This window comes from Lissotriton vulgaris, chromosome 3_1 (assembly GCF_964263255.1).
Source record: "Lissotriton vulgaris chromosome 3_1, aLisVul1.2, whole genome shotgun sequence".
Taxonomy (NCBI): domain Eukaryota; kingdom Metazoa; phylum Chordata; class Amphibia; order Caudata; family Salamandridae; genus Lissotriton; species Lissotriton vulgaris.
In genome coordinates this window covers 474,501,008-474,527,686 of record NC_141689.1, presented here as the reverse complement: position 1 = coordinate 474,527,686, position 26,679 = coordinate 474,501,008, and the positions used below count along the sequence as shown (strand labels likewise).

The following is a 26,679-nucleotide window of genomic DNA, read 5'->3' as shown; positions in this document are numbered from 1 at the left end:
ACTTTTTAAAATAATCAAACTCCTAATATATGTTTACAAACTGCAAAATGCTGTACTCAGCATCTTGAAAGAGTTATTTAAGAACCCAAGCGGTGATTTGAGTAAACTGCTTTCAGGAGCACCAAAGAAAGTGCCAGACAGTCAACCAAAGTCTCAGCTGATAGAGGTAAAACAATGAAACCCCCAAGGAACACAAGACTGGAAATAATAGTAGCGCAGGACAGTTAGACACTAAGTGGTAAAAAACAACAATAAATCAAAACAAACCTTCGAGGTGGCCCTCGAGTGCTAGAGCTGGTGGGATAATTTATTAACTCTTCAAAGCTTGCTATGACGCAAATACAATTCATATAAAGAAAGTCACTAGACATATAGAATATCTTCGAATACCAAAAAGGTCTCAATTGTTCCTTAGTCATTTTTTTCCTTTTCAAAGAACTACACAAAGCATCTAAGCACACCTTCTGCTAAGGGATACCTGTAAAACAACCATGCATTCATGGGCTAGAATCAGTTAAAATAAGTATTTGTGCAAAGTTAGCTCTAGTGATTTGCCCCAATATAATCATCCATTAGATGAAATGAATGGTTCCACTAGGGTGTCTGCTTTAGAAGAGGAGTCCCGCGACAAAGGTCAATGGTAAGGATAAAAAACAGGAGCAGAACCACTGTTGCCGGGTTACAGTAATTCAAGGTACATCTTCCCAGAAACAATCACACTTACCGTTTGTACTTCTTTGGAGAGATGGAGTCCGTTTCGCTTTCCAATTTGAATTGACTTCTCCAAGTATCTTTTAATTTCTGGATTCATATTTTCAAGATCACATGTTTGCTGAAATTAAAAGTTTTACTTTACTACAACGTGCTAAGAAATAATATTTATGAAATGTATTTTAAATAAAATAACATTGTTTGTGGCTTTTGAGAGCTACAAATGTAAAAGTAACTGAAGTACAGCTAAACACTCACTTATGCCAAGTCACTGTCTTGCTGCCAAGTAAATACGATTCTCTACTTAATACAGACAAGGAAGATGTATAATCCTTGATTTTCAGGGATAGATCTCTACTAAAGTCAGAATCTTGAGCTGTTCTGTTCTCATGAACAGTAAAAAAAACTGTTATCAGTGGTAGCGCAGAACCTGTAGAATAATCGGAGGCATCAGAATGGATCTGGAAACTTCAACGCTCTCATATTGCCAGTAGGGGGCACGTAATTATATCAATTCTGGAAATGGCGTCAAATGACATCACTGAAGCTATATAGCGCCCACCCAGGTGCCACGGCATCAGTTTCTATCCATTTATATCTAGCCTTCGGAGTGACAGGGCGGATTGACATTGATAAAGTAGTGTAGTGGCAAATATATGCATATTTGGGATCTTATTAATTTCTCTTATAACTATTCATCAAATGGGGAGGCAGGGAGGTTGGTAAAGAATCTGCAGGTAGAGAGAGTATCCACCAAAAGATCAGTATCACATGTACGTAACTCTTTCTTCCGATTGATACTTATGCCTGCAGATTTCTCACCTGTAGGATAGTTTCCAAAGCCATACCCATCTAGGGACAGGGTTGAAGGATCGTTATACCAGGTAATCCTGCAAAACCGATCTGGCAATATGACCTGCCTTAGAATCCAAGCAGTAATGCTTGGCCAATGTGGGCAGAGATGCCCATGTGGCTGCCTTGCATATCTCTACAATCGGAACTCCTCTTGCAAGGGCAGACGTGGTGGCTTTAGCCCTAGTCGAATGGGTCCTGATTGTAGGAAACTGAAATTTTGTTGCAGTTGTCCGCCCCCACTTTTTGCCCAATTACAACTACTAGGTGCTGGTTTTCGACTCCGACAGTGCACTGAAGCCTGTTAACCAGGCTCCAGTGCCAGTGCCCTTTCCCTAAAACAAGGTAAAAGGGTCTAATTATGGTACAACTGGCTCACAAGTTACTTACCTTCGGTAACGATATATCTGTAAGAAACAGTAGTTAGTATTAGATTCCTTACCTTAGAATATCCCCAGGCGTCAGACTGAATCCGGAAACTTTCGCGTAGCAGTACCCTTGCGCGTCGGTAGGCGTCGTCTGAGGCTCCGCGTCCGTCTTCGTTGGTGCCGGGATGACATCGCCGGAGTACTTAGACGCTGCCCTCGCACGCTGAGGTCAGTTCTTATACACAGCTTTTCCGCACCAGTAACGCAGAGCCATGATAAAAACCAACACTGGTGCTAAGAAACTAGGGCCCTGAAAGGGGTGAACCTTAACCCTAGATATCGGTTCGCAGAACGGGGAGGATGGTTGGGGCAGTAAGGAATCTAATCCTAACTACTGTTTCTTACAGATATATCGTTACCGAAGGTAAGTAACTTGTGTATCTGAAAGAAACACGTTAGTATTAGATTCCTTACCTTAGAATAGATACCCCAGCAATACCAACCCCGGTGGAGGGTCTGCAAACCAATGATCACACCAGAAAGTCCTGGAGAACGGAAAAGCCGAAAAAGCAATCTCTCAGGACTTGGCTGTCCAGGCATTAGTGTCTTGCGAACGTGTGCAGCGAGGCCCACGTAGCTGCCTGACAGATGTCCTGCAAGGGGACTCCCCGACCCAGGGCAGTAGTTGCCACTGTGGCCAGAGTGGGATGGGCATGTAGCCCCACAGGAGGCTCCTTTCTAGCCAGAGAGTAACAAGCCTTGATGCACAAGACGACCCATCGAGAAATGGTCCGCTTGTGCACCGCACGACCCTTCTTAGCGCCCACGTAACCAACAAAGAGTTGGTCATCCACCCGGAACTGGCGTGTGCGATCCAGATAGAATTAGAGCGCACGTTTTAGGTCCAGACGGTGGAGCCTCTCTTCCTCTTTCGAGGGATGCAGAGGCGGAAAGAAGGTGATGGACTGCCCGATGTGGAAGGCTGTGACTACCTTGGGCAGGAAAGAGGGTCGCGTCCGCAACACAACTTTGTCCGGATGGACAGAAAGGACAGGAGGTTGAGAAGAAAGGGCCTGGAGTTCACTCACTCTCCTGGCAGAGGTGATGGCAACCAGGAATGCAGTCTTAAGAGTAAGGAGATGAAGAGGGCAGTTATGAAGTGGCTCGAAGGGAGCGCACATCAGAAAAGTCAGAACAAGGTTTAAGTCCCACTGAGGCATCACGAAAGGAACAGGAAGGAACATATGAGTGATGCCCTTCAAAAACCTATTTACAACTGGGGACTTGAACAAAGAGGGCTGATCAGGGAGCCTTAAGAAGGCGGAAATGGCAGAGAGGTAGCCCTTGAGAGTGCCCAGAGCAGAGCCTTGCTGGGCAAGAGAAAGAAGAAAGAGGAGAACTTCCAAAAGAGGGGCAGAAAGGAGATCCACAGCCTTTGCTGTGCACCATGCCACAAATTTGTTCCACCTGTAGGCGTATACCGATTTTGTGGAGGGACGCCTGGCTGCCAGAATCACATTACAAACTTCAGGAGGCAAGTCAAATGGCCTCAACTGTCGCCGCTCAATCTCCACGCATGTAATTGGAGACTGGACAGGTTCGGGTGGAGGACCGTCCCCTGCTGCTGTGACAGAAGGTCCTCCTGAAGAGGCAGACGAATCGGGGGGATCGACAGACAACTTGAATAGCTCGGGATACCAGTATCTTCGTGCCCAGTCCGGAGCCATAAGGATGACTTGGGCCCGGTCGCGGCTGATCTTCTTCAGCACTCTGGGCCGAAGTGGTATAGGTGGAAAGGCGTACAACAGACCGCAGCTCCACTTGCGGCGAAAAGCGTCTCCGAGCGAATGCCGCCTTGGAAATTCCAACGCGCAGAACTGATGACATTGCGCGTTCTCTTCTGTGGCGAATAGATCTAACCAAGGCTCTCCCCACTGCTGAAAGAGGCCTTGCGTCACGTCCGAGTTCAGACGCCATTCGTGATCCATCATGCATCATGCACCGACAGCTGAGCTCGTCCACCCTGGCGTTCAAGGAACCTGCCAGGTGTTGAACCACCAGGGTCACGCCCTGATGTTCTAACCACTGCCAGAGGCACAGAGCCTCCTGGCATAGGGTCCACGACCCCACCCCACCCTATTTGTTGCAGTACCACATGGCAGTGGTGTTGTCTGTGAACACCTGCACTACAATCCCCCAGACAGAGGGGAGGAATGCCTTCTGTGCAAGCCGGATCACCCGCAGCTCCAGATGGTTGATGTGGAGCCGGGACTCTGCCGGAGACCAGAGGCCTCTGATCTCCGCCTCTCCCATGTGGCCCCCCCAACCCTGGAGGGACGCGTCCGTCACAACTACGTGCTCTGGTTGGGGTAGGGAGAGGGATCTGCTGCTGACCCAATCGCGGTCCGTGAACCACCACTGCAACTGTCTTGCAGTGCTCTCCGAGATCAAGACATGGTCGCACAAGTTGCCCTGATGCTGGGCCCACTGAGACTTTAGGTCCCACTGCAGAGCCCGCATCCGCCACCTGGCGTGATGCACCAGAAGGATGCAGGAGGCCATCAGCCCCAGAAGCCACAGCGTCAACCTAACCGAGATTCGGGATAACGGCTGAAAGATCGAAATCAGAGCCTGATTATCCCGAACCCGCTGTTCGGGAGGATAAACCCGAAACTGCGCAGAGTCTAGAACCGCTCCAATGAAGAGGAGCTTCTGAGAGGGACACAGGTAATGGAGAACCCCAGCAGGTGCAGGAGGTCGGCCATAGTCTGGAGGTGGCGGACGACTGTCTGGGGCGTGCCCGCCTTCAACAACAAGTTGTCGAGGTAGGGAAAGACTGAAACCCCTAACCTGCGCTGATTAGCTGCGACCACCGCCAACACTTTCGTGAACACCCGTGGGGTGCTGGTAAGGACGAAGGGGAGCACAGTAAACTGAAAATGCTTGTGGCCTACCGTGAACCGCAGGTAGCGCAGGTGGGCCAGCAGGCCCGGAGATGTGAAAGTAAGAGTCCTGCAAGTCCAACGCTACCATCCAGTCTCCCGGGTCCAGGGCAGCTAAGACCTGAGCCAGTGTCAGCATCTTGAACTTCTCCTTCCGGAGGAAGCCGTTGACGTTCCGCAGGTCCAAGATAGGGCGTAGGCCCCCTTTGCCCTTCTTGGGAACCAGAAAGTAGTGAGAGTAGCAACCACACCCTACTTCTGGCCCAGGAAAGCGTTTGATGGCCCCCTTGGCCAAGAGGGCCGTAACTTCCTCTCGCAGAAGATTCAAGTGATCCCCCGACACGCGGTGGTACTGCGGTGGCATGGCTAAAGGGGTCGCCTCGAAGGGGAGGGAGCAGCCCCTTCGGACGATCTGCAGCACCCACCTGTCCGATGTCACAGTGCGCCAGTGGAGGAGGTGATGGCGAACCCAGCCCCCCACTGGCGTCATGTGGGCCTGAAAGCACGGACTAGGAGGGCTTTGAGGCGGATGCTGCGGGGGTGGATATGGACTGGCCTCGCCGGTGTCCCAGGTCACCGCCACGGAGGTTACCACGTCCTCCACCGCGCTGGATGTTAGTCTGCGGCCAGTGGCTGGCAGGACGTGAGGGGGCGCCCCTTCCTTGGCCACGAAAGGAGCGAAAGGCAGCAGGTTGCGGGCGCGGGCCGACAGGCCCAAGGACTTGGCCGTTGCCCTGGAGTCCTTAAAGCGCTCAAGCGCACTCCCTGCCTTGTCGCCAAAGAGGCGACGGCCATCAAACGGGACATCAGCCGAAAAGTTGGCGGACCTCAGCCAGGCGTGGCGACGAATCGCCACCGTCGTTGCCATCGCTCTGCCTAGCGAGTCCGTTGTATCCAGTCCACACCGGATGGAATACCGTGCTGCATCTCGACCCTCTGGAAAGGCTTGGGCAAGTTTAGTCCGTGCCTTCTCCGGACATTGTGGCAGCACGTCCGCGACTGTGTCCCACAGAGAGTGGGTATAACGGCCCAAGAGGCACGCGGTGTTAACTGACCGCAACCCCAAACTCAGTGAGGAGAACATCTTTTTACCATACTGTTCGTACCTCTTGGATTCCCGATCGGGGGGGGAACCGTCAGGAATGCGGTCTGGGGGTTAGAGGCCTGTATGACCAGGCTTTCGGGAGTGGGGTGGGAGGACAGGAAGCAAGGGTCGCCCGGAGCCAGGCGGTGGCGTCTGGCCGCGTTCCTATCTACAAGAGGACCTGCAGCGGGCCTGGACCAAATGCCCAGAAGAACGTCAGACAAGGCCTCATTAAACGGCAACAGAGGCTCCGAAGAGCTTGCTTGCGGCTTAAGGACCTCAGTGAGGAGGTTAGTCCTCACGGCCGCGACGGGGAGTTCAAGGGATAAGGCCTTGGCCACCCGCGTGAACACCACACTATAGCCAGCCCCCTCCTCCGTAGCCACGGTAGGAGGGGAGACAAAACCAGTGTCTGGCGAAGTGTCCAAACCACTGGCATCCCCTAGCTCACCTGCCCAGTCCTGATAAGACTGGCACTCACGTGCCAGAGGGTCCTCAGACCCCTCCCAATCCGCCTCGTCACCCATCTCCTGGCACTCAGGGTCAAATGATGGGGCCGGATCATAGAAGAAAAAGTCTTCTCTCGACGTCGAATGCGGCATGGAGCGGCGCCGCTCCGGCGACGGAACCGGGTCGAGGGGGGGACCGGGGACGATGTCGTCCGGGGACGGCGTCGGGGGCGACACTCTAGGGGCCAGCGCCGGCGAGGTCGTAAGGTCGAACCAAGTAGCCGGACAGCACTGTAAGCAATAGGTAAATATCTTTATACAAAGTAACAAAAGGAGAGAGTAAGGAGTTATCCACGTGAGTGGAAGGAGATACTCCTGGTCCCCTGGACCTATATCTGTACAACCAAAACTAAGAGCATCACCAATTGACCAAATGGCCGGAATGGTCTCAAAAGGAAAGGGAGGAAAAATGGAGAAAGAACTAAACAAAAGAAATTATCTTTTGTTAAAAAGACCCCTCAATCACCAACCTGGTTGGTGACATGCTTCATCTTCGGGTCCCAACTGGACAGCCGAATGCCATCTGGGTGTGCTACGACACCTGATTACAGTGTGTAGGAAGGTGGCTATCTGACTATGGTTACCCCCAACTTTTTGCCTAGTGTTTAGCTGGTTTTCGACTTTGTTGACCTGGGGCCCTGCTATGCAGGACCCCAGGCCCTCTGCTCTCTCTGTTAAAATGGACTCCATGCCATACCAATTGGAACATGGATCACCTTGTGAGCCCCTGTACAGTGTACCTTAGGTACCCAGGGCATAGGTGCATCCAAGACCTACCAGGGGCTGCAGCATGTATTGTGCCACTCCTGGCCTTACTATTTGACACAACTGGCTGATCACTCAGCTGGGGCAAGGCGGTGTAATCACCCTTTGCTTTAGATATAGTATACCTATATCTAACCCAAAATGGACACATATATTCCTATAAGTCACTCCTATGGCAGGCCTTATCAATCCTGAAGGCAGAGTGCTTGGAAATATGTGAGATAGTGCTATAGCATGAGCTGAGCCTGTCTGCAGCTTTCGGAACCATGTCCTTATAGCTGTTTCATGATAACGCTATACCATATACTCTTAAGTGCATTATAATCCTCGTGGTTATTGCTAACTTTGGCATAGCATTATCGAAACATGTCGTGTAAGGTGTCATACGCTTTGGAATACTACCCCCTCGCCAGTTCTGGCGACTGGGGTAGCATTCCACCCTTCTAGAGGGATAAGACATGTATGTAACTGTAACCCCGGTTAAAGTTAACTCGAGCCTCAGCATCACAAAATGGATGCTGCTGCCACAGACTCAAGTCTGACCTCTTGCTGCTGGGAGTCCTTCCAGCAACGGAGGCATGGACAAAGGATTTCCTGCCTGGGGAGGTGCTAGCACCACCCCAGACAGGACTTTGTGTATCCAGATAGGCAGGGCTGAAAGGAATGAGACATGCCTGGGGCACACAAGGTGTCCCTGTGCATACCCCGGTTCAAACCAGTTGCTGGGGCACCCCAGCCCTAGCTCTGGCGCGAAACCGGACAAAGGATAGGGGGTGTAACCACCCCCCTTCCTGGTCCCACCCATGGGAGGGAACTAGTCACTAGTACAGCCTCCTTTAGCAGAATAAAGGTAGGAGCTGGTCCCATTCCATATAAGACTGAAGAAATCTGTCTTGTGGCCAAGGAGGGACCACCCTGCATCTGCAGGCACCATCAAGCATCCTAGCGGTTAACTTTGTCGTCCTTCCTGCCGGAAACAGACCTCAGAATTTGACGAAACCCGGACTCCCAGACCTCTCCAACCTCTACCCACATCTGCAGCACAGCTGAGACCCGTGGGTGCGACGAGACACGTGGGACCGGCCATCTTTGAAGAACTGCACTTCGCTTCCAGCACGACCTCTGAGGCACCCTCGAGAAAGAGCTTTGGGGATTGAGAAGCCCCAGCCCCGAGCAGCTCCTGCACCGAAGCCCTCCAGCATCCACGAGATCTGCGTGGGGCCCTTTTGCTTGATTGCCGGCTGGCTAGTGGCCTCCTAGACAACGAACCTAGAAATCTACACCGCTGGTCTGGTTGCTCCAGACTGGCCCTTGCTTCCTTCCAAAAGAGAAGAACCCCGGACCCTCCTGGTCCGCACCAGATGCCATCTTCGCTCACCGCGTGGGTTGCCTTTGCCAAGGCCTGTTGACTACGATTCCAGAACAGACACCGCGAACAGCGAGAGCCTGCGTGGGACAGCTCGTGCCTCCATCCTGGTCGTCGAAGACACCTCCTGGTCCACGTGGCCGTGGCTGCAGAGTCAAGCGTCACCTCTTCACCTAATCGCGACAACATCATCTGGTTCCTTCCTAGTTCCACGCCGGTCACTAGCTAGTGACTGTGAACATTGTCCCCTCTGCTTTCAGGTCTCCATCTTCCTTGATCCACCCTTGGATCACTCCGGACATCTTCCTCCTGGTCGCCTGCAGCATCTTTCTCCAAGGCTCCATTGACTTCGAGGCGGAAACCCGACACATTTTCACACCTATGCACTCGCAGCCCGTGGGTGAGGTAACGAGAGCATTTCGGTGCTCACAGGTAGATTGACTCTCCTGGTGTCCAGGTATCCTGTAGTTTTAGTCTCATCCAGTCGGAACTGACTTTACTTACCTATTTCGTAATTTGTTTGTGCCCATTGACTTTGCATTGGAACCCGCAAGTGTGTTCTAACACAGCTGCTCTACGCTTCGACCCGGCGCTGTTCGTGGGGGTAGGTGTAGACGGTAATGACCGCACGCCATTGAGGTACCTTACTAATCTCTGTGCAGGTCCCACGGGAGCAGTCTGCGGGGCACCCTAGGACACCCCTTAGGGTCGCTTGATCATAGTAGGACCTTTTGGCCTGTCTTTTACTGACCCACTGGATGAGGTTGTAATTTCTTTTTTCATATTTCACACTGTGTAGTACGTAACACTTGGGTCCTGAAGAATTGCCATGATGGCAAGAAACATGTTGACCTGACCTGAGGGTTGCAGATAATTTACTGTGAGCTTTTCCCAGTTTATATCTCCCCTCCCACCTTTTTTAACCAAGAGAGTCTACCACCTTAATAAAGTATATTGTGGATTGACTCATCTTTTTTAAACTCACCTTCACATCACGACTACACTTCCCTTGCCCTCTCACACGTATGCACCATATGACTGGAACAAAAGATCTCCGATAAAGAGCCCCTTTACGGGTGCCCGTCAGACATTGCAGCGCCAGCCTGACGAGGAGCAGAACCTATATGATGAAGCATGACACCTAGCTCACTGGGTGTGTGAGGGTTTTAGTTCCAAAAAGGGAATTTCCCCCTTTTTTCCTTCTTCTACGTTGCACATTCACTCTGTCCTATTATTCCTACTGGGGAACTTTGTACCCTCCTTGTGTTACTAGTTGGTTGGACTTGTACACTGGACCCAGTTAAAGATAGTCCAATACGGTTCCCCCCTTTTTGTTGATATACCCCCAACTTTTTGCCTAGTGTTTAGCTGGTTTTCGACTTAGTTGACCTGGGGCCCTGCTATTCAGGACCCCAGGCCCTCTGCTCTCTCTGTTAAAATGGACTCCATGTACTCTAGGTACATACCAATTGGAACATGGATCACCTTGTGATCCCCCTGTACAGTGTACCCTAGGTACCCAGGGCATAGGTGCATCCAAGGCCTACCAGGGGCTGCAGCACGTATTGTGCCACCCCTGGTCTGGCCTTACTTTTTGACACAACTGGCTGATCACTCAGCTGGGGCAAGGTGGTGTAATCACCCTTTGCTTTAGATATAGTATACCTATATCTAACCCAAAATGGACACATATATTCCTATAAGTCACTCCTATGGCAGACCTTATCAATCCTGAAGGCAGAGTGCTTGAAAATATGTGAGATGGTGCTCTAGAATGAGCTGTGCCTGTCTGCAGCTTTCAGAACCATGTCCTTATAGCTGTTCCATGATAACGCTATACCATATACTCTTAAGTGCATTATAATCCTCGCGGTTATTGCTAACTTTGGCATAGCATTATCGAAACATGTCGTGTAAGGTGTCATAAGCTTTGGAATACTACCCCCTCGCCAGTTCTGGCGACGGGGGTAGCATTCCACCCTTCTAGAGGGATAAGACATGTATGTAACTGTAACCCCGGTTAAAGTTAACTCGAGCCTCAGAATCACAAAATGGATGCTGCTGCCACAGACACAAGTCTGACCTCCTGCTGCTGGGAGTCCTTCCAGCAACGGAGGCCTGGACAAAGGATTTCCTGCCTGGGGAGGTGCTAGCACCACCCCAGACAGGACTTTATGTATCCAGATAGGCAGGGCTGAAAGGAATGAGACATGCCTGGGGCACACAAGGTGCCCCTGTGCATACCCCGGTTCAAACCAGTTGCTGGGGCACTCCAGCCCCAGCTCTGGTGCGAAACCGGACAAAGGATAGGGGGTGTAGCTACCCCCCTTCCTGGTCCCACCCATGGGAGGGACCTAGTCACTAGTACAGCCCCCTTTAGCAGAATAAAGGTAGGAGCTGGTCCCATTCCAAATTAGATTATCCTGAATTGAAACTTTACAAGAAGAAACTCCGGACTTCGACGTTCTGCTCCACAGGCGATTGAAGAAATCTCCCTTGTGGCCAAGGAGTGACCACCCTGCATCTGCAGGCACCATCAAGCGTCCTAGCGGTTAACTTTGTCGTCCTTCCTGCCGGAACCAGACATCAGATCTCGACGAGACCCGGACTCCCAGACTTCTCCGACTTCTACCCACATCTCCAGCACAGCTGAGACCCGTGGGTGCGACGAGACACGTGGGACCGGCCATCTTTGAAGAACTACACTTCGCTTCCAGCATGACCTCTGAGGCACCCTTGAGAAAGTGCTTTGGGGATTGAGAAGCCCCAGCCCGAGCAGCTCTTGCACCGAAGACCAGCCCTCCAGCATCCATGAGATCTGCGTGGGGCCCTTTTGCTTGATTGCTGCTCGACGCATTGTCTGGTCACTTGCCGGCTGGCTAGTAGCCTCCTAGACGACGAACCTTGAAATCTACACCGCTGGTCTGGTTGCTCCAGACTGGCCCTTGCTTCCTTCCAAAAGAGAAGTACCCCGTACCCTCCTGGTCCGACCAGACGCCATCTTCACTTACTGCGTGGGTTGCCTTTGCCAAGGCCAGTTGATTCAGATTCCCGAACAGACACCGCCGACAGCGAGAGCCTGCTTGGGACAGCTCGTGCCTCTATCCTGGTCATCGAAGACACCTCCTGGTCCACGTGGCTGCAGAGTCAAGCGTCACCTCTTCACCTGATCGCGACGACATCATCTGGTTACTTCCTGGTTCCACGCCGGTCACTGGCTAGTGACTGTGAACGTTGTCCCCTCTGCTTTCAGGTCTCCATCTTCCTTGATCCACCCTTGGATCACTCTGGACATCTTCCTCCTGGTCTCCTGCAGCATCTTTCTCCAAGGCTCTATTGACTTCAACGCGGAAACCCGACACACGTTCAGACCTATGCACCCGCAGCCCATGGGTGAGGTAACGAGAAAATTTCGAGGCTCACAGTTAGATTGACTCTCCTAGTGTCCAGGTATCCTGTAGTTTTAGTCTCAATCAGTCGGAACTGTCTTTACTTACCTATTTCGTAATTTGTTTGTGCCCATTGACTTTGCATTTGAACCCGCGTGTGTGTTCTAACACTGCACACGCGTCCTGTGGGCCTCCTGCTCCTTACCTAAGGTTAGGGTAGTGTAGCCCCAGCGATTCTACAGCCTCTGGGCATCTTCATTTCCTCTATCGTTCTACTTATACCATTTACTTAGTATATGGTTTGTCGTGCCCCTAGGGCACCATTGTAATTTGTGCGACTTATTGTATTTTTCTGAAGAGTATTTTCATGTGCTTAGCCCTCTGATCTCATAAAGAGTTCAGAGGTGTTTGTTAGTAATAAATGTATTGTTTATTTTCATAACAACCTGTGTGGTGTCCTTTCATCTGGTATTCAAGGGGTTATATGTGGTAAAACAGCTGGCTTCACATGCCAAAAGAGTTTAGCCTAAGACTGCTTTGTCCATGCTACCATTAGGATAGGTGGTCTTCAAGGTTGACTTACAACCAATCACCATAAGGGTTGTTTGGACTGATACAAGGTGATCACTAGAACTAGTGAGCATATATCAGGCCAACTTCTCACACAGTGGAGTGTTTTTTTTTTTAGAGTGAGGTGCAAAAAATAGTGGCGTTAAAAATTATCCAGATATGGCTTCTTTGAAAAAAATGTTATTCCGAAGTTCCTGGATAATGTTAAAATTGGTAATAGGATACTGGAGTTGATAATTATGATCAACAGTATCTATGTGGTAGTGAATAGCAGTCTACACGTTTCAACCTGTGGTGGAAAGTGCCAGGTTTTCGTCAGGACCAAAAAAGTGAGGAACCTGGGCGGTATACACACACTCACGTGTACCCAGCCCTAGGTCCCCGCAACCAAACTGTATACTTACAGTCCGTCCCTTCGATAGCCTGTTTAGGCGAGGTAGAGAAACCTGTGAAAGAAGAATAAACATCACAAACAAACAAATTACGTGCCTGTAACGTAGTGTAGTTTCTCAGTGCTTGATATACTCCATGTGAATCCCTTTCATGCTGTAGATGTTATCCCAAAGGGGTGCATACTATATTGTGGCAAAAGAATGCTGGTGCGGGCCTACATTGTGATGCAAGTATGCAAGGCTAATTGAAGGAATTTCTTCAATTCAAGGCTAGAATTAGCCAGTGTTCAAAATCTCTCACACTCAAACATCTTCACACAGATCAATATTTGTCGGTTTGTAGGTGTGGAATACACTTTAAGTCACTCTGACACGCAATATATGAGAAAGTGACTATCGACATTCGCTCACTACTGTGTAAGCGTATCTTTTAATGCATGCATAGTTACATCGAAAGAGCATCACAAATCAAAAATGGTGGGATAGACAAAGGCTGAGGGGAGGCTTACTCGAGTTCCGAGTTACTGGCTTCTCACGGGGGAGGAAAGCCTGTGCTGATCAGAAACTACTCTGTAAGGGTAGAAAGACAAGAGACACGGATTGTTTGAGAGCAATGCAGGCAAAAGGTTCAGGGCGGGTGTGCTCTTAAACCTGTCCGGCAGAAACAGGCCGCTCGGATGAAGCCGCTCGTGTAAAAGCCACTCGTGATTAGAAATCGTTCCGAAAGAACAGGGCGCGAGCTGGATAAAAACTTACAGTTTCGCTGAGATGAGAGGCGTTTGTGCCTACGTGCTGTCCCGAACTCCCCGCGGATCCGGGCAAAGTGTCGGCGGAAAGGATATATTGCAGCGACTTCCTGGAGTGGGCGGGGCTTCGGCACACAATGATCAACGATGATTTTAACAAAAGATAATTTCTTTTGTTTAGTTCTTTCTCCATTTTTCCTCCCTTTCCTTTTGAGACCATTCCAGCCATTTGGTCAATTGGTGATGCTCTTAGTTTTGGTTTTACAGATGTAGGTCCAGGGGACCAGGAGTATCTCCTTCCACTCACGTGGATAACCCCTTAATCTCTCTTTTTGTTACTTTATACCTTGACAGCGCACAGCTGCGAGAGTTCCTTTGCAGCATTTTGTAACTTGTTTTGAGCACTCACAATCACAATGGGAGAAAACCAAGGGCTATCGTATTCCACTGAAGAGGTCGATGCTATCATGAGTAACCTATCAATGTTTGCAGACCCAAGCATTGCCCAAACCATATCCCAGACGACAGGTTGGGAAAAACTGTCTGAAATGAAAAGGAACCAAATAAGAACCATTTTACACGGAACAATTTTGAAAGAATACTTGGATAACAACATGGCACCCAAAGGCCTTTTGGTCACGAATGCACCACGAATTTTCTTAGATGACCCCGTCTTCAGGAAAGACTGGGCTCTTATTGCATGGCATTGCACACATGATTGAATCGTACTAATTCTTAAAACAGCACTATGACTATCTGAGGCTATAATGGTGGAGATCCAAACAACTGTAAACCATATCAAAACAACTATAACTGGATACAAAAAGAAACTTGACGAACTCAACAAAGAAATCAACAAGTACAGGGATAACCTGACACGAAAGAAAGTCCAGAAATTCCACAAAGATCTCAAACGTTTTTCTTTTGTGAAGGCTTACTCCTATTCTGATGCTGAATATGTGGCACCTCCAAAACCTGACAATGATACTGATGCCTCCAGCAACACCTCTATTGATAGCAGCGGGTCTAGTACAGGCAGCGGTAAACAGAAACAGAGGGACAGGTACAGGGCACAGAACAACTGGCCAATGTACAACCAACACCCCCCACCAATGTTTCAAGGACCATACAATCACCCACAACACTATACGATTGGCAACCACCGTTTTCAACAACCCCACCCTTTTCAACCTAATCCGTTCAGACCGGCTTTTTAGGCAGGGGAAGAAAAAAACCAATGAACCAGGTACACTGGGAAGAGGAGGATCTGGTCGGCAGCCATACCCAGGGCAAAGCTCAAGCGGGAACGAGCAACAGCAGAACCTAGTTACAAATCTATCTTCAAGTCCCCTCTCGATCGTCGAAGAAAATCTCCTTAACGAAGGACTTGGTTTCGTGCCTACAGCACGCCTCGACAAATTTCAGCTCCATTGTGAACTGGCCTCCTTCTTTAGGAAACTAAGACTGAAGGCATTCTTCGAGAAACAAGGAGAACCTACCTCAAAAGAATATTCTACTGATACAGGACTACATCCAAAGTCTACCTTCTCCCCTCCACCTCATACCATCCCGGTTGAAGTGTTAACTTTTGAACAGGCTGTGTTCAATGACGTAGAGAATATGACGGTCCCATCCGTTTTCCAAAATATGAGCAAAACAGACAATGAATCTTTGAAAAACCTGAAAATGTGTGAAAGTTTCATCATAAAGCAGACACGGGTGGTGGGTTGGTTGTCATGGATATGACTACCTACCGAGAGGAATGCCACAGGCTCCTGAATGATGAAAGGAACTATAGCCCTCTACAGAGCGATCCAACTGAAGACTTAAGACTGGAAATCAGAGACTTGGTGGAGATTGCAGAAACAGCTGGAAAAATTTCCAAACAAGAGGCTGACTTTCTATGCAAATCAGGAGGAAGAATCCCATATTTTTACATACTGCCCCTAAACGCACAAGGGCAAGATGCCGCCTCCCGGAAGACCTATTGTATCCGGTATTGATTCACTGCTGGAACCTTTGTCTCGCTTCTGCGATTTCTTTTTAAAGACCATAGTACAGCAAACATCGACCTATTTACAGGACACCAAAAGCCTACTGAGGCTACTTGAAGACGTCACAGTGGATGAAAACACTATCTTGTTGAGCTTCGACATCGAAAGCTTATACACGAGCATACCACAAGACGACACCATTTCTGTCCTGAAAAAGACTTTGGACAACAGTCCGTGGACCTACAACACCCCAAAATCCTTCATCCTCGAATGTGCTAGATTAGCACTGAAAAGAAACTACTTTGAATTTGAAGGCAGTCTGTACCTGCAAACAGGAGGTACCTCTATAAGCAGTATTTTTGCCCCTAGTGTGGCTGGACTTTATGTCTATGATTTTGAACAAAGATTTATTCTCACCTCCAATAACCCATTCCAGAACTACATCAGTTTCTGGAAAAGATATATTGATGATGTCCTTGCCATCTGGCAAGGACCAGTGGAAATACTACAGGAATTCATCGCTTGGATAAACACCTGCAACCCGAATCTGAGATTCACCAACAACCACGACAAAACATCCATGGTTTTTCTTGACATCACTATAACAAAGGAGAACAATCGTCTCGAAACTAGAACCTACCACAAACCTAGTGCCAAACACAATCTATTGAGATTTGAAAGTTTCCACCCGCGGCCTCTAAGAGAAAATCTTCCGTATGGCCAGTTTTTGAGGCTCTGCCGCAATTGCAGAAAAATCAGTTACTATAAGGCACAAGCCCAGGTACTTTCAAAAAATTTATCTGCGCGAGGCTATCCCACTAAGATCATCCAGAAATGTCAAAAAAGAGCGCGCAACCAACCTAGAGAGGCTCTCTTAGAGGATAAAACCAACACAGAGACAGAAAAGGAAGTGCCGCTGACCAGCGTTACCACCTATAATACGGCATCCAACCTGATGACCAGATCCATCAATAAACATTGGACTATCCTCAACACTGGCAATCTCCACTGGGAGAAGCCCCTATTCTCCTTCAAAAAATCCTGAGGTCTAAAGGACTCTCTAGTGAATACTAGACCGAAGGACATCACTCAGAACAAGGCCCAACCAATCACAAGAGTTTGGGGACTCACAGATGTAACGGGCCATTTCCGCTGCGGGGACTGCAGTGCATGTCACTTAATCAGAAACACTAAAACACTGTCCCTGGAACCTGAGAAGACATGGAAACAAATAGCACTTACAAACTGCAACAGCACTAATGTTGTCTATTTGATCAAATGTCCGTGCAACAAATCCTATGTCGAAAAATAAAAACTAGGATCTGCGAGCATCACAGTACTATTCGGTGCAAGAAAAATGCTACCAAACTGACAGATCACTTCCTTGAAATGAACCACACCACTAACGACATGGAATGGACTGTCATTGAACATGTCGAGAGGACGAATAACATACAACAACAGCTCTTTGAGAAAGAGCAACGTCGGATTTATAGACTTTCAACTCACATTACTGGCCTGAATGATAATATTCCCTGGGGCACAATATTGCAACAATAAAACTAGACATGCCCCCCATATCAGGATTGTAATCAGTCTTAATCACCTTGAAATCTTCCAACCTTTGCATTAATGACACTCACTGCAAATACCCTACGGGCGGCATGTTTCTATTATGTCTGTGCACCTTTGCAACATTAGTATTGCTATCAGCCATAAACAAAAGTTCCCCCTTAATCAATACCTATTGGCCACACACATCTATTGTGTCTGTTCATTCTGCTTCAAATACTGATTTATACCTATTTATGCCTTTATTAACATTTATGCCTTTATTATCATAAGTGGCATCCCTACTTATTAATGTCGGCAATTGTTGCTCATTTACCGAACTACAATCGGCCTCTGTTTCCTGACCGGGTCCAATAGCCCCTTTTCAGTTTCTTTGGCTATTCGTCTTTTTCAATACTCTGAGTCCACCGTATGCGTGGCTTCACTGGTTGCTATAGCAACCTTTCCTCACGTGATCATTGTGTGCCTAAGCCCCGCCCACTCCTGGAAGTCGTGGCAATGTATCCTTTCCGCAGACACTTTGCCCGGAGCCGCGGGGAGTTCGGGACAGCACGTAGGCACAAACGCCTCTGATCTCAGCGAAACTGTAAGTTTTTATCCAGCTCGCGCCCTGTTCTTTCGGAATGATTTCTAATCACGAGCGGCTTTTACACGAGCGGCTTCATCGAGTGGCCTGTTTCCGCCGGACAGGTTCACAAGCACACCCGCCCTGAACCTTTTTTCCTGCATTGCTCTCAAACAATCCGTGTCTCTTGTCTTTCTACCCTTACAAAGTAGTTTCTGATCAGCACAGGCTTTCCTCCCCCGTGAGACGCCAGTAACTCGGAACTCGAATAAGCCTCCTCTCAACCTTTGTCCCTCCTACCATTTTTGATTTGAGATGCTCTTTCGATGTAACTATGAATGCATTAAAAGATACGCTTACACAGTAGTGAGCGAATGTCGATAGTCACTTTCTCATATATTGCGTGTCAGAGTGACTTAAAGTTTATTCCACACCTACAAACCCACAAATATTGATCTGTGTAAAGAGGTTTGAGTGTGAGAGATTTTGAACAAGGGCTAATTCTAGCCTTGAATTTAACAAATTCCTTCAGTTAGCCTTGCATACTTGAATCACAATGTAGGCCCGCGCCAGCATTCTTTTGCCACAATATAGTATGCACCCCTTTGGGATAACATCCACAGCATGAAAGGGATTCGCATGGAGTATATCAAGCACTGAGAAACTACACTATGTTACAGCAAGGATGTGGAATTCCTATAGCCCCACGCCCAGGACATATTGTTTGGGGTCAAGGGCAACAAGTTTTAATGTGCATTTTGTCCTTGGGACAAGCAGGCTCAACCCCCTGCTGCGCAAACCCTTTGGCTGCCAGTTTGCAGTACCACAATAAGGCTCAGGGAAGGGCACTGCCTGCAGTTAGGTTAATATTTGTGTCCATAAGTTAATGCTGTTCAAACTTGTATTTATGGTTCATTAATTGAGAGCCTTTATTATTAGGCTGAGCGCTCTCAGTAAATGTAAGTACTGACTGCACTACTGACAACTGTTCCAGTATAAAAATGTGGACACACGGTTTCAAAGTTTAGCAATATGAGGCTATGCATAATGCTCCCAGAATGCTCTCTGATTAGATGCAAATATTTGCAGAAGCACGAAAGCAAGATTAATGATTCTTTGCTTTTAATATAAAATGTTCCTAAAAAATGAAAGTAGGAAAAAAATGTTTTTGCTAAACCACTGTAAAATTTCAGTTACCATTTCTTTTCAACATCATTTTGTCAAATGTGTTGATGCAAGCTCATATTTCCCCAAAATATTCATATTAGAAAATCAGTGTACCCAGTTTCAATAAGATTTTGGGAAACAAAAATAAACAAGCATTGGCAAAGCCAGTAGGTCTGAAATAGTAGTCAGCTTTTTAGTTTTGGCAATGTGTGACTTGTTTTGGCATGGTTTTTGTAAAACCTTATTGATGTGAGAGCTGCCGGACCCTCACCAATATAACAAACATTGGCAAAAGCAAACATTGTTTTTGGTCTCAAAAAAAGCACACACTGCCACATTAGTTACTGGCACTGAACAAAACTAACTTGTGTGCCGATATGCTCCTTGTGAAAGAGCAGAATGCCGTCACTCACCGTGAAGCCAGCCGATACAGAGAGAGAATTTTAATTACCACAAAAGGTCATGGGTAACGCCAGACCAAATTAGGGGCCCAATTATTTAAAAAAGTCTCAAAAGTGCACCCTTGGTATATGTCCTTGCATTAAGAGCAGCTATATGGCTTTCATGAATTCACAAGAATTTACAGCAGTAGGGCAAGAAATAGTACTCCTAGGAAATATTTGTGAACTGCATTTTAGCATGAGCAAATATGCATGTGTAGATTTGCTCATGCGAACACCTGAGTGTTTGCAAGTTTATTTTCCCTCCAACCACTTTTTTCCCAACTCTGGAAGGTTTACATCTGCCATGGTCAGGAGTAATTTTCCAACATTTCTCAGTATTGGAAAAGATTAGAGAAGAGTTGTTGAAAACCCTTAAAACATGCAAGTTAGTAGGTTTGCAGAGACTCAAAAGTACATTCCAACCCTGGAACTATTGTTTACCACTACTTTCAGTCCAAGTATGTAGATCTGCGGAAACGTAGCAACATAAAGGGATTGCTAGTATTCAAACACTAGTATGGTATGAGCCCTGGCATAATCAGAGAGGCTATCTAAGAGCTCCTATATAATGAGATTGCTGCCACAATTTGTCGCCTCACAACATGGCACCAAAGGGACAAGTTAATTTTGTTACAGGACAAGTAGAGTTATGAAGCAACCTGCCCCATGGACACGTAGATATTTTAATAAATTCCACACCCCTGTACAGGCACGTAATTTGTTTGTTTGTGATGTTTATTCTTCTTTCACAGGTTTCTCTACCTCGCCTAATCAGGCTATTGACGGGACGGACTATAAGCATACAGTTTGGTCGCGGGGACCTAGGGTTGGGTACACGTTAGTGTGTGTATACTGCCCAGGTTCCTCACTTTTTTGATTCTGACGAAAACCTGGCACATTCCACGACAGGTTGAAACATGTAGACTGCTATTCACTACCACATAGATACTGTTGATCATAATTATCAACTCCAGTATCCTATCACCAATTTTAACATTATCCAGGAAATTCAGAATACATTTTTTTCAAAGAAGCCATATCTGGATAATTTTTAACACCACTATTTTTTGCACCTCACTCTCAAAGAAAACCCGCTCCACTGTATTCAGGTGTCGTAGCACACCCGGATGGCATTCGGCTCTCCGGGTGGGACCCCGATGATGAAGCATGTCACCAACCAGGTTGGTGAGTGAGGGGTCTTTCAACAAAAGATAATTTATTTTGTTTAGTTCTTTCTCCATTTTGAAGCTTTGAAGATATAACATTGGTCGACTATTCAGTCTCAGGCTGCGCTTATTGAGGAAGATGATAAAAATAGTGAACAGAACAGGGTTCTGGCTACAATGCATCAGCAACAAGGGAGACACTTTCATAAGACAACCCCTTCTAAAGCAAATGTTCAGCTTTGCAAACAGTTGCCAACATCCAACAAATTGCCCATACAAAATATGCACAACCACACCATCCTAAAATGAGAGAGAAGCAGCAACTAAGGGGTACACAACTAAGAATATGTGATACTCAGGCTAGGCTACAGAGCCTACTTTTTGATGTGGACAGATAGTTTGATTGAGATGGCACTGAAGATGTGATAATGTGGTTTGTGACTATTAACCATAGAAAGTAGATAAGAGGACCCCTATCGGAGAATCTTGACAACATCTATCAAGTGTGATGGTATTCTAGGTAATATGGTGCTAGCAAGGAAGTCTTTTACAGCTGCAGAGGATCGCTGTAGTACAGTTCTTGATATCAAGTTTGCAAAAGATAATAGTTTTCATTTTCATTACTCTTCACTTAGTGTTTTGAGCTTTTGAGTGTTTCAATGTGGCATTTGTACTTTGAAACATACAGAACATAGTTGAAGATGGAGTAGTATATCTGTTTGTTTCTTTTTTCACACAGCTGTTGCTTTCGGCTGATCAATGTTAATTTAGATCTAGTCATAAGAAGTAGATTTATCTGTCCTGACAAGTTTAATAATTTGTCTGTGTCACTGACCAGAGGCGTTTTTGTTGTAGTATCCTTGTAGTATTTGTTGCCGTGTCAGTTAGTCCTCCACTATCCACCTCTTTCTTTCAGTTTTGGCAGTTACCTGTGCCCCTGGCCCATGCCTTGAAAGTGCCTTATGATTAAGTTAAGGATGTGTTGTCAGCATGTTCATACAAAAATCTTTATCAATGCCTAGTTTTCTGTGCTATGAACAGGGTCTCTGAAAAGATCAATCAGAGCATCCAAATGTGTGGTGTATGCTTCTTCCCTCTCAAAAACGTTATCTCAACATTAATATGGTCTGATACTGAAATGTCAGTTATTTCTGCTCTACTTAGCTATCCTAACATGTGGTGTCCCAGAAACTTTGTAACCCTTTTACTTACTTACTATGTATTTCTGGTAGCGGGTCGCAATGATCTTGTCTAAGTGAATACCCCTCCACTCCCGGATCTCTTGTTAGCTCTTACAACATCTATTGGTGAAGAGATCAACCAGGAATCTGTCTTGTGCTGTGTTGAGCTCATAAATAGTAAGCAGTGCCATCATTTTGTCTTTAGGCAGTAACTGCTACGATGGACCTCTTCACTGGAGCTCACCTTACGGTGACAAATGTGACTTGGATATCACCCCTACCCTATTTCCACCTTACTTGTCTTGCCATTGTCTGAAGCCCATTTTATAGATCTTCAGTCTAATTATGTTATAGGTCATTTTTTAGCAAATAGGTCTCATGTAAGAAATTAACATCTGTATATCTTGCCAAAAAAAGGTTTAGATATTTTGGCTTTTGTTAGCCATGACATTTCTCCTTGCCCATCATCAAAGACATTCAGCAGGTGTTTACGTTCTTCTGGGATCAACCCGATGATCTCTTTGTCCTTCTGTAAAAATAGTACACCGCTGGAGTACATCTGTATTCAGTTCTGTCACAGCTGGACCAGGCAGCTTCCCTCTTCACAAAAACCATCCTGCTGTGGCTTTCTGTAGAATAAGTCATATGTGGGGACTAATTACATCTTAGTCAACACTTTCCTGTGGTGCCCTAAAGTCTCAGTGCTCTTTCTTTGCTGATGTGGAAGCTGGCAACTTCCTTCAGATTTGCTTGGAACCTCACAGGCATATCCAGCTAAGCCTTCCCCTGCAGTTTCCACCTTCAAATAGCAGACCCTAATGGTATCTCATGGTGATCCTTTTTCAAGAACTTCACATTTTTCAATTAGCAGTTTTGTCTGAGTCTCTGGGATAAAATGGAGTTGGTGGCAAATAGTTCCATACCTGCAAATAAATAGAACTGAGCTTTTGACGTCCCAAGTCTGGCATACATATTCTACATGCTCACTTTTATTTCAACTGTATCTTTACTAATATGAGACTTCTGATGTGCCAGAATTTCTGCCAGAGATTTGTCAAAACAGCTTTAATTTCTAGTAAGTATATTTTGTGAGCAGGAGGACGTCTTTGCCAGCATATCGTTATTGTGACTGTTCAGGTATAATCTAGTCTTTCTTTCTTGTGTTGGACAAACTGCAGAAGGTCACCTGGTCTAATTCATCACTGAGCTTGTGATGTGTACAGCAGTCACCTTAGGCAGGTTATCAAATTAGAGGGTTATATGAATCTAAGTGTTGGTTCCAATAATGACCCCCCCTCCCAATTTTGGTGCCTGACCTCATCAAATGAACTGGGCAATCATGTTTTTGGTGTCTCACTCACTGTGACTCTCATTGATTTATTCCAAGTCAATATAAGGATCCCTTATTTTATGCTACATTACACATGTGACAAGTTTCTTCACTGGCGAGTAAACACATGGATTTGTACTCCCTCTAATCCAGCATAGTGTGGTAAGTGGTCACTTAGGTGCACCATCACAGTAGCTTGTCTGGGCTTCTAACGCAACATGTATTCATTTTTTAGCCATCCCTGGGGTAGACCCAAAGAAAATCACTGCTTATTCGTGTCTCCTCCCTCACATCAGAACCAGGTAATCATAGAAGAGAAGGAGCTCAAATAGGTGTTTCTCTAACCACAGATAATGTCACTGGAGCATCTGGCTTTAGTGCAAGCCTATCAAGCTCTCGCCTAAGGTGCTAATGCTGTTGGCGCTTCTTTTCGTCTCAAGTATTCACCAGCGGCCTGGCATTTGCCAAATCACCAAGGTGATGACTAGCTACTATATTCAGGCATGCCACGATCTGCTCCTCCCCAACAGCCCTCTCTCCTCTTCTGCGCTACACTGTTACCTTAATAAAGACCGCTATATGCCCCTTACCTCAAATGTAACAATCCTCTGAAACACATCTTCTCTCATGCTCATTTCCACATCAAAATCTGAGAGCTTTTTGTCAGCTTCAGTACTTGCTGTTCGGATGTCTTTGTTTGGCGAGACATGCTGTGGGAAATCCAGTATGCTTCTTTCCACTGAAAACAGAAAAGAGTTCTTAAAAATGCTCAACAATAACTACTTCCAGGTATATTGGAAATCGATCCACATCCTAAAGCAGTAAAGCATTCTTAGTTTTTAAAAGAGCTGTGGTGGTAGAAACTAAGAACTATATCAATTCAACAAAATGCAAAAAGAAGGCTAGATTTTTTAGCTTTAAAAAGTTACATCTACTCATGGCTTCTTCTTGGAAATTACAAAACAGTCACATTAAACTGGGTAGATAAAAAGAACTGAGAATTTGGATATTATAACCTAATCTCTCTTCTCATTTACAGGCCACTATTTGTCTGTTGATTCAAATGAAATAATTATATTGTATTGTAATTGCATTTATATAGCGCTTACTACCCCTGACGAGGCGTCAAAGCGCTTTTTCGGCGGGTAGCACGCTACTCCGTGACCCACAGAAGATTAGTGTTGAATTAGTATAGTGAAACATGCAAGTACATTTTAAGTGGTGGATAGGTTAATCAGTTATTTGGATTTGGAATGATAGCAGAAGGATAGAGTAGGACAAAGGTTTGTATTTATTTATCGCTCGCTTGTTGACGCATGCTATTCAGGGAGCCTATAGAGGATTAGTGGTGAATTAATATGGTGAAATATGAGGTAATTTCAGTGGTGGATATTAGTCTATTACTTGGAGTGAGAAGGATAGGGGATGGATAAAAGGGGAAGAAAGATTTGCATTCATATAGCACTTGTTACCCCTGATGGGCGTTGAAGCACTTTTCTGGCGAGTAGCACGCCACTCTGGAACCCATAAAGGGTTAGTGCTGAAAATTAGTATAGTATAAATATGAAGTAATTTGAGTAGTAGATATGTTATTCAGTTATTTGGGCAGTAAAGTAGTATAGTTGAATATGGAATATGGAATTTGAGAAGTGAAACATGTTAGTCTGTTAATTTTTATTGAAAAAGAGTAGTGGATGGATAAAAGAGTGAAGGATTTTTTTTATTTTTTATAGTCTTAGCAGTAGGAAGAAGCTTTTGGATGAGTAAAAAGGAGTTTTGGAGGGAAGGGGTCTAAGGGGAGAGTTTGTAAAAGAGGTGTCAGATGATGCAAGGAGGGGTAGAGCAGGAGAGAGTCTAGAAAAGGTTATTTTGGCGATCATAGTAGTGGTGTGGGGTTTGGGATAAATGAGAGAGTGGATTTAGAGGATATGTTGATAGATCTATAGGATGAGAGCCAGGGTATTGCATTAGAAGGAGTAGTAGAAAGAAGTTTGAGAGGAGTCAGAAGGTTGGGCTAGAAGATATATTGAGTGAAGTATAGGCTGAGAAATAGGTTAGTGCATTGGAAATGCTAAATTAGAAGAAAGAGATAAGTATATAGATCCATAAGTACATTAAAAGTATATAGATACATAAAAAAGTAAGTATATTTAGATTAAATATATTGATAGAGGCACAGGATGAAAGATAGGGTAGTGCATTGGATATGCTTTTTCAGGAGAAAAGTAACAGACACACAGATCCAAGTACATGGAAGGTACATAGATGTACAATGGAAGTATGTACATGTAGACCAAAAATGATTTTTATTTATTGATGATTATTATTATTATTATTATTATTATTTTCTTCTCTTAACAACATAATTGTTTTACATGTTTTATAAAGTAATACACAAAGATAGGTACATAGCAATAGTGAAAACAAATGCTTATATACAGAGAGATATGCTGTAAATTTCTATTTCCGTATGGTGCTTATGTGGGGAAGAGCCAGATCTTGAGTAGTTTTCTGAAGATAAGGTGGTTGTCGGTGGATCTTATGTTGGGGGGTAAAGAGTTCCATAATTTGGCTGAAAAGAAAAGGATGTGCCACCCATTGTTTTTTTCTTGTAAGGTGGGATTTTGAGGCGAGATGCTCCTTTAGAGCGTAGGTTCCTTTGTTGAATCTGTTTGGTGATTTTATTCCTGATGAAGAGTGGTCCTATTCCATGTATTGCTTTGTGGGTAATACAAAGCAGCTTGAACGTGGATCTTCTGGCAACCGGTAACCAATGCAGGGCTTTCAAGGCAGGGGAGATGTGGTCTTGTGGTTTAATATGCAAGAGTAGTCTGGCAGCCGAGTTCTGAATCCGTTGTAGTCTTTTCATGGTCGTTAAAGGTGATCCGTGGTAGAGGCTATGGGCGTAATCGAGTTTGGATAGAACAAGGGAGATGGTAGCTTGGACCTTGTGTGGAAATCCCAAATGAGGGAAAATTCGTCTCAGCATTTTTATAGTAGCAAAGCTTGATCTTGCTAGTTTATTTACGTCGACATTCATCGACAGCTTGGAGTCCATGGTCATTCCGAGGTTTCTTACTTCCTTCGATACTTTAGGCAGTGATCCCAGTTCATCAGGCCATGCGGCAAGCGGGTTGTAATTTTTTCAATCGCCACACGTGAGTATTTCAATTTTTGAAGCATTCAATTTGAGATGGCTCCAGGTCATCCACTGATCCACGGCTCTGAGACAGCTGAAAATTGGTGATTTTCTAATGTCTCTGGGGCATTCCAGTTGAAGGAGTATTTGCGTGTCATCTGCATAGTTGTAGCACGTGAGGTGAAATTTATTGATCAGTACTGGTAAAGACTTCATGAAGATGTTGAAAAGCATGGGCGAGATGATAGAACCTTGAGGGACCCCTGCTTTTGTGGAGTACGGTTTGGACGAGAAAGGTGGGGTGTGGATGACATTAGTTCTGTTTCGAAGGTAGGACGTGATCCAGTCTAGAGCAGTTCCCTCTATGCCGGCTTCATAAAGTCTTTGTTTCAGAGTGTTATGGTCAACCGTGTCAAAGGCAGCTGAGA

General features: G+C 46.0%; 1 protein-coding gene across 1 annotated transcript in view; it reads right to left on the bottom strand.

The window, feature by feature from the left end:
- NLN (neurolysin) overlaps positions 1-26,679 on the bottom strand; it is a 282,536-nt gene that overhangs the window by 216,861 nt on the left and 38,996 nt on the right. The window contains exons 3-4 of the mRNA XM_086960698.1: positions 23,703-23,851; positions 725-832 (exon numbers count right to left, since the gene is read on the bottom strand). Coding sequence (XP_086816824.1) covers positions 725-832; positions 23,703-23,851 — 257 coding nt within the window. The remainder of the gene's footprint in view (positions 1-724; positions 833-23,702; positions 23,852-26,679) is intronic.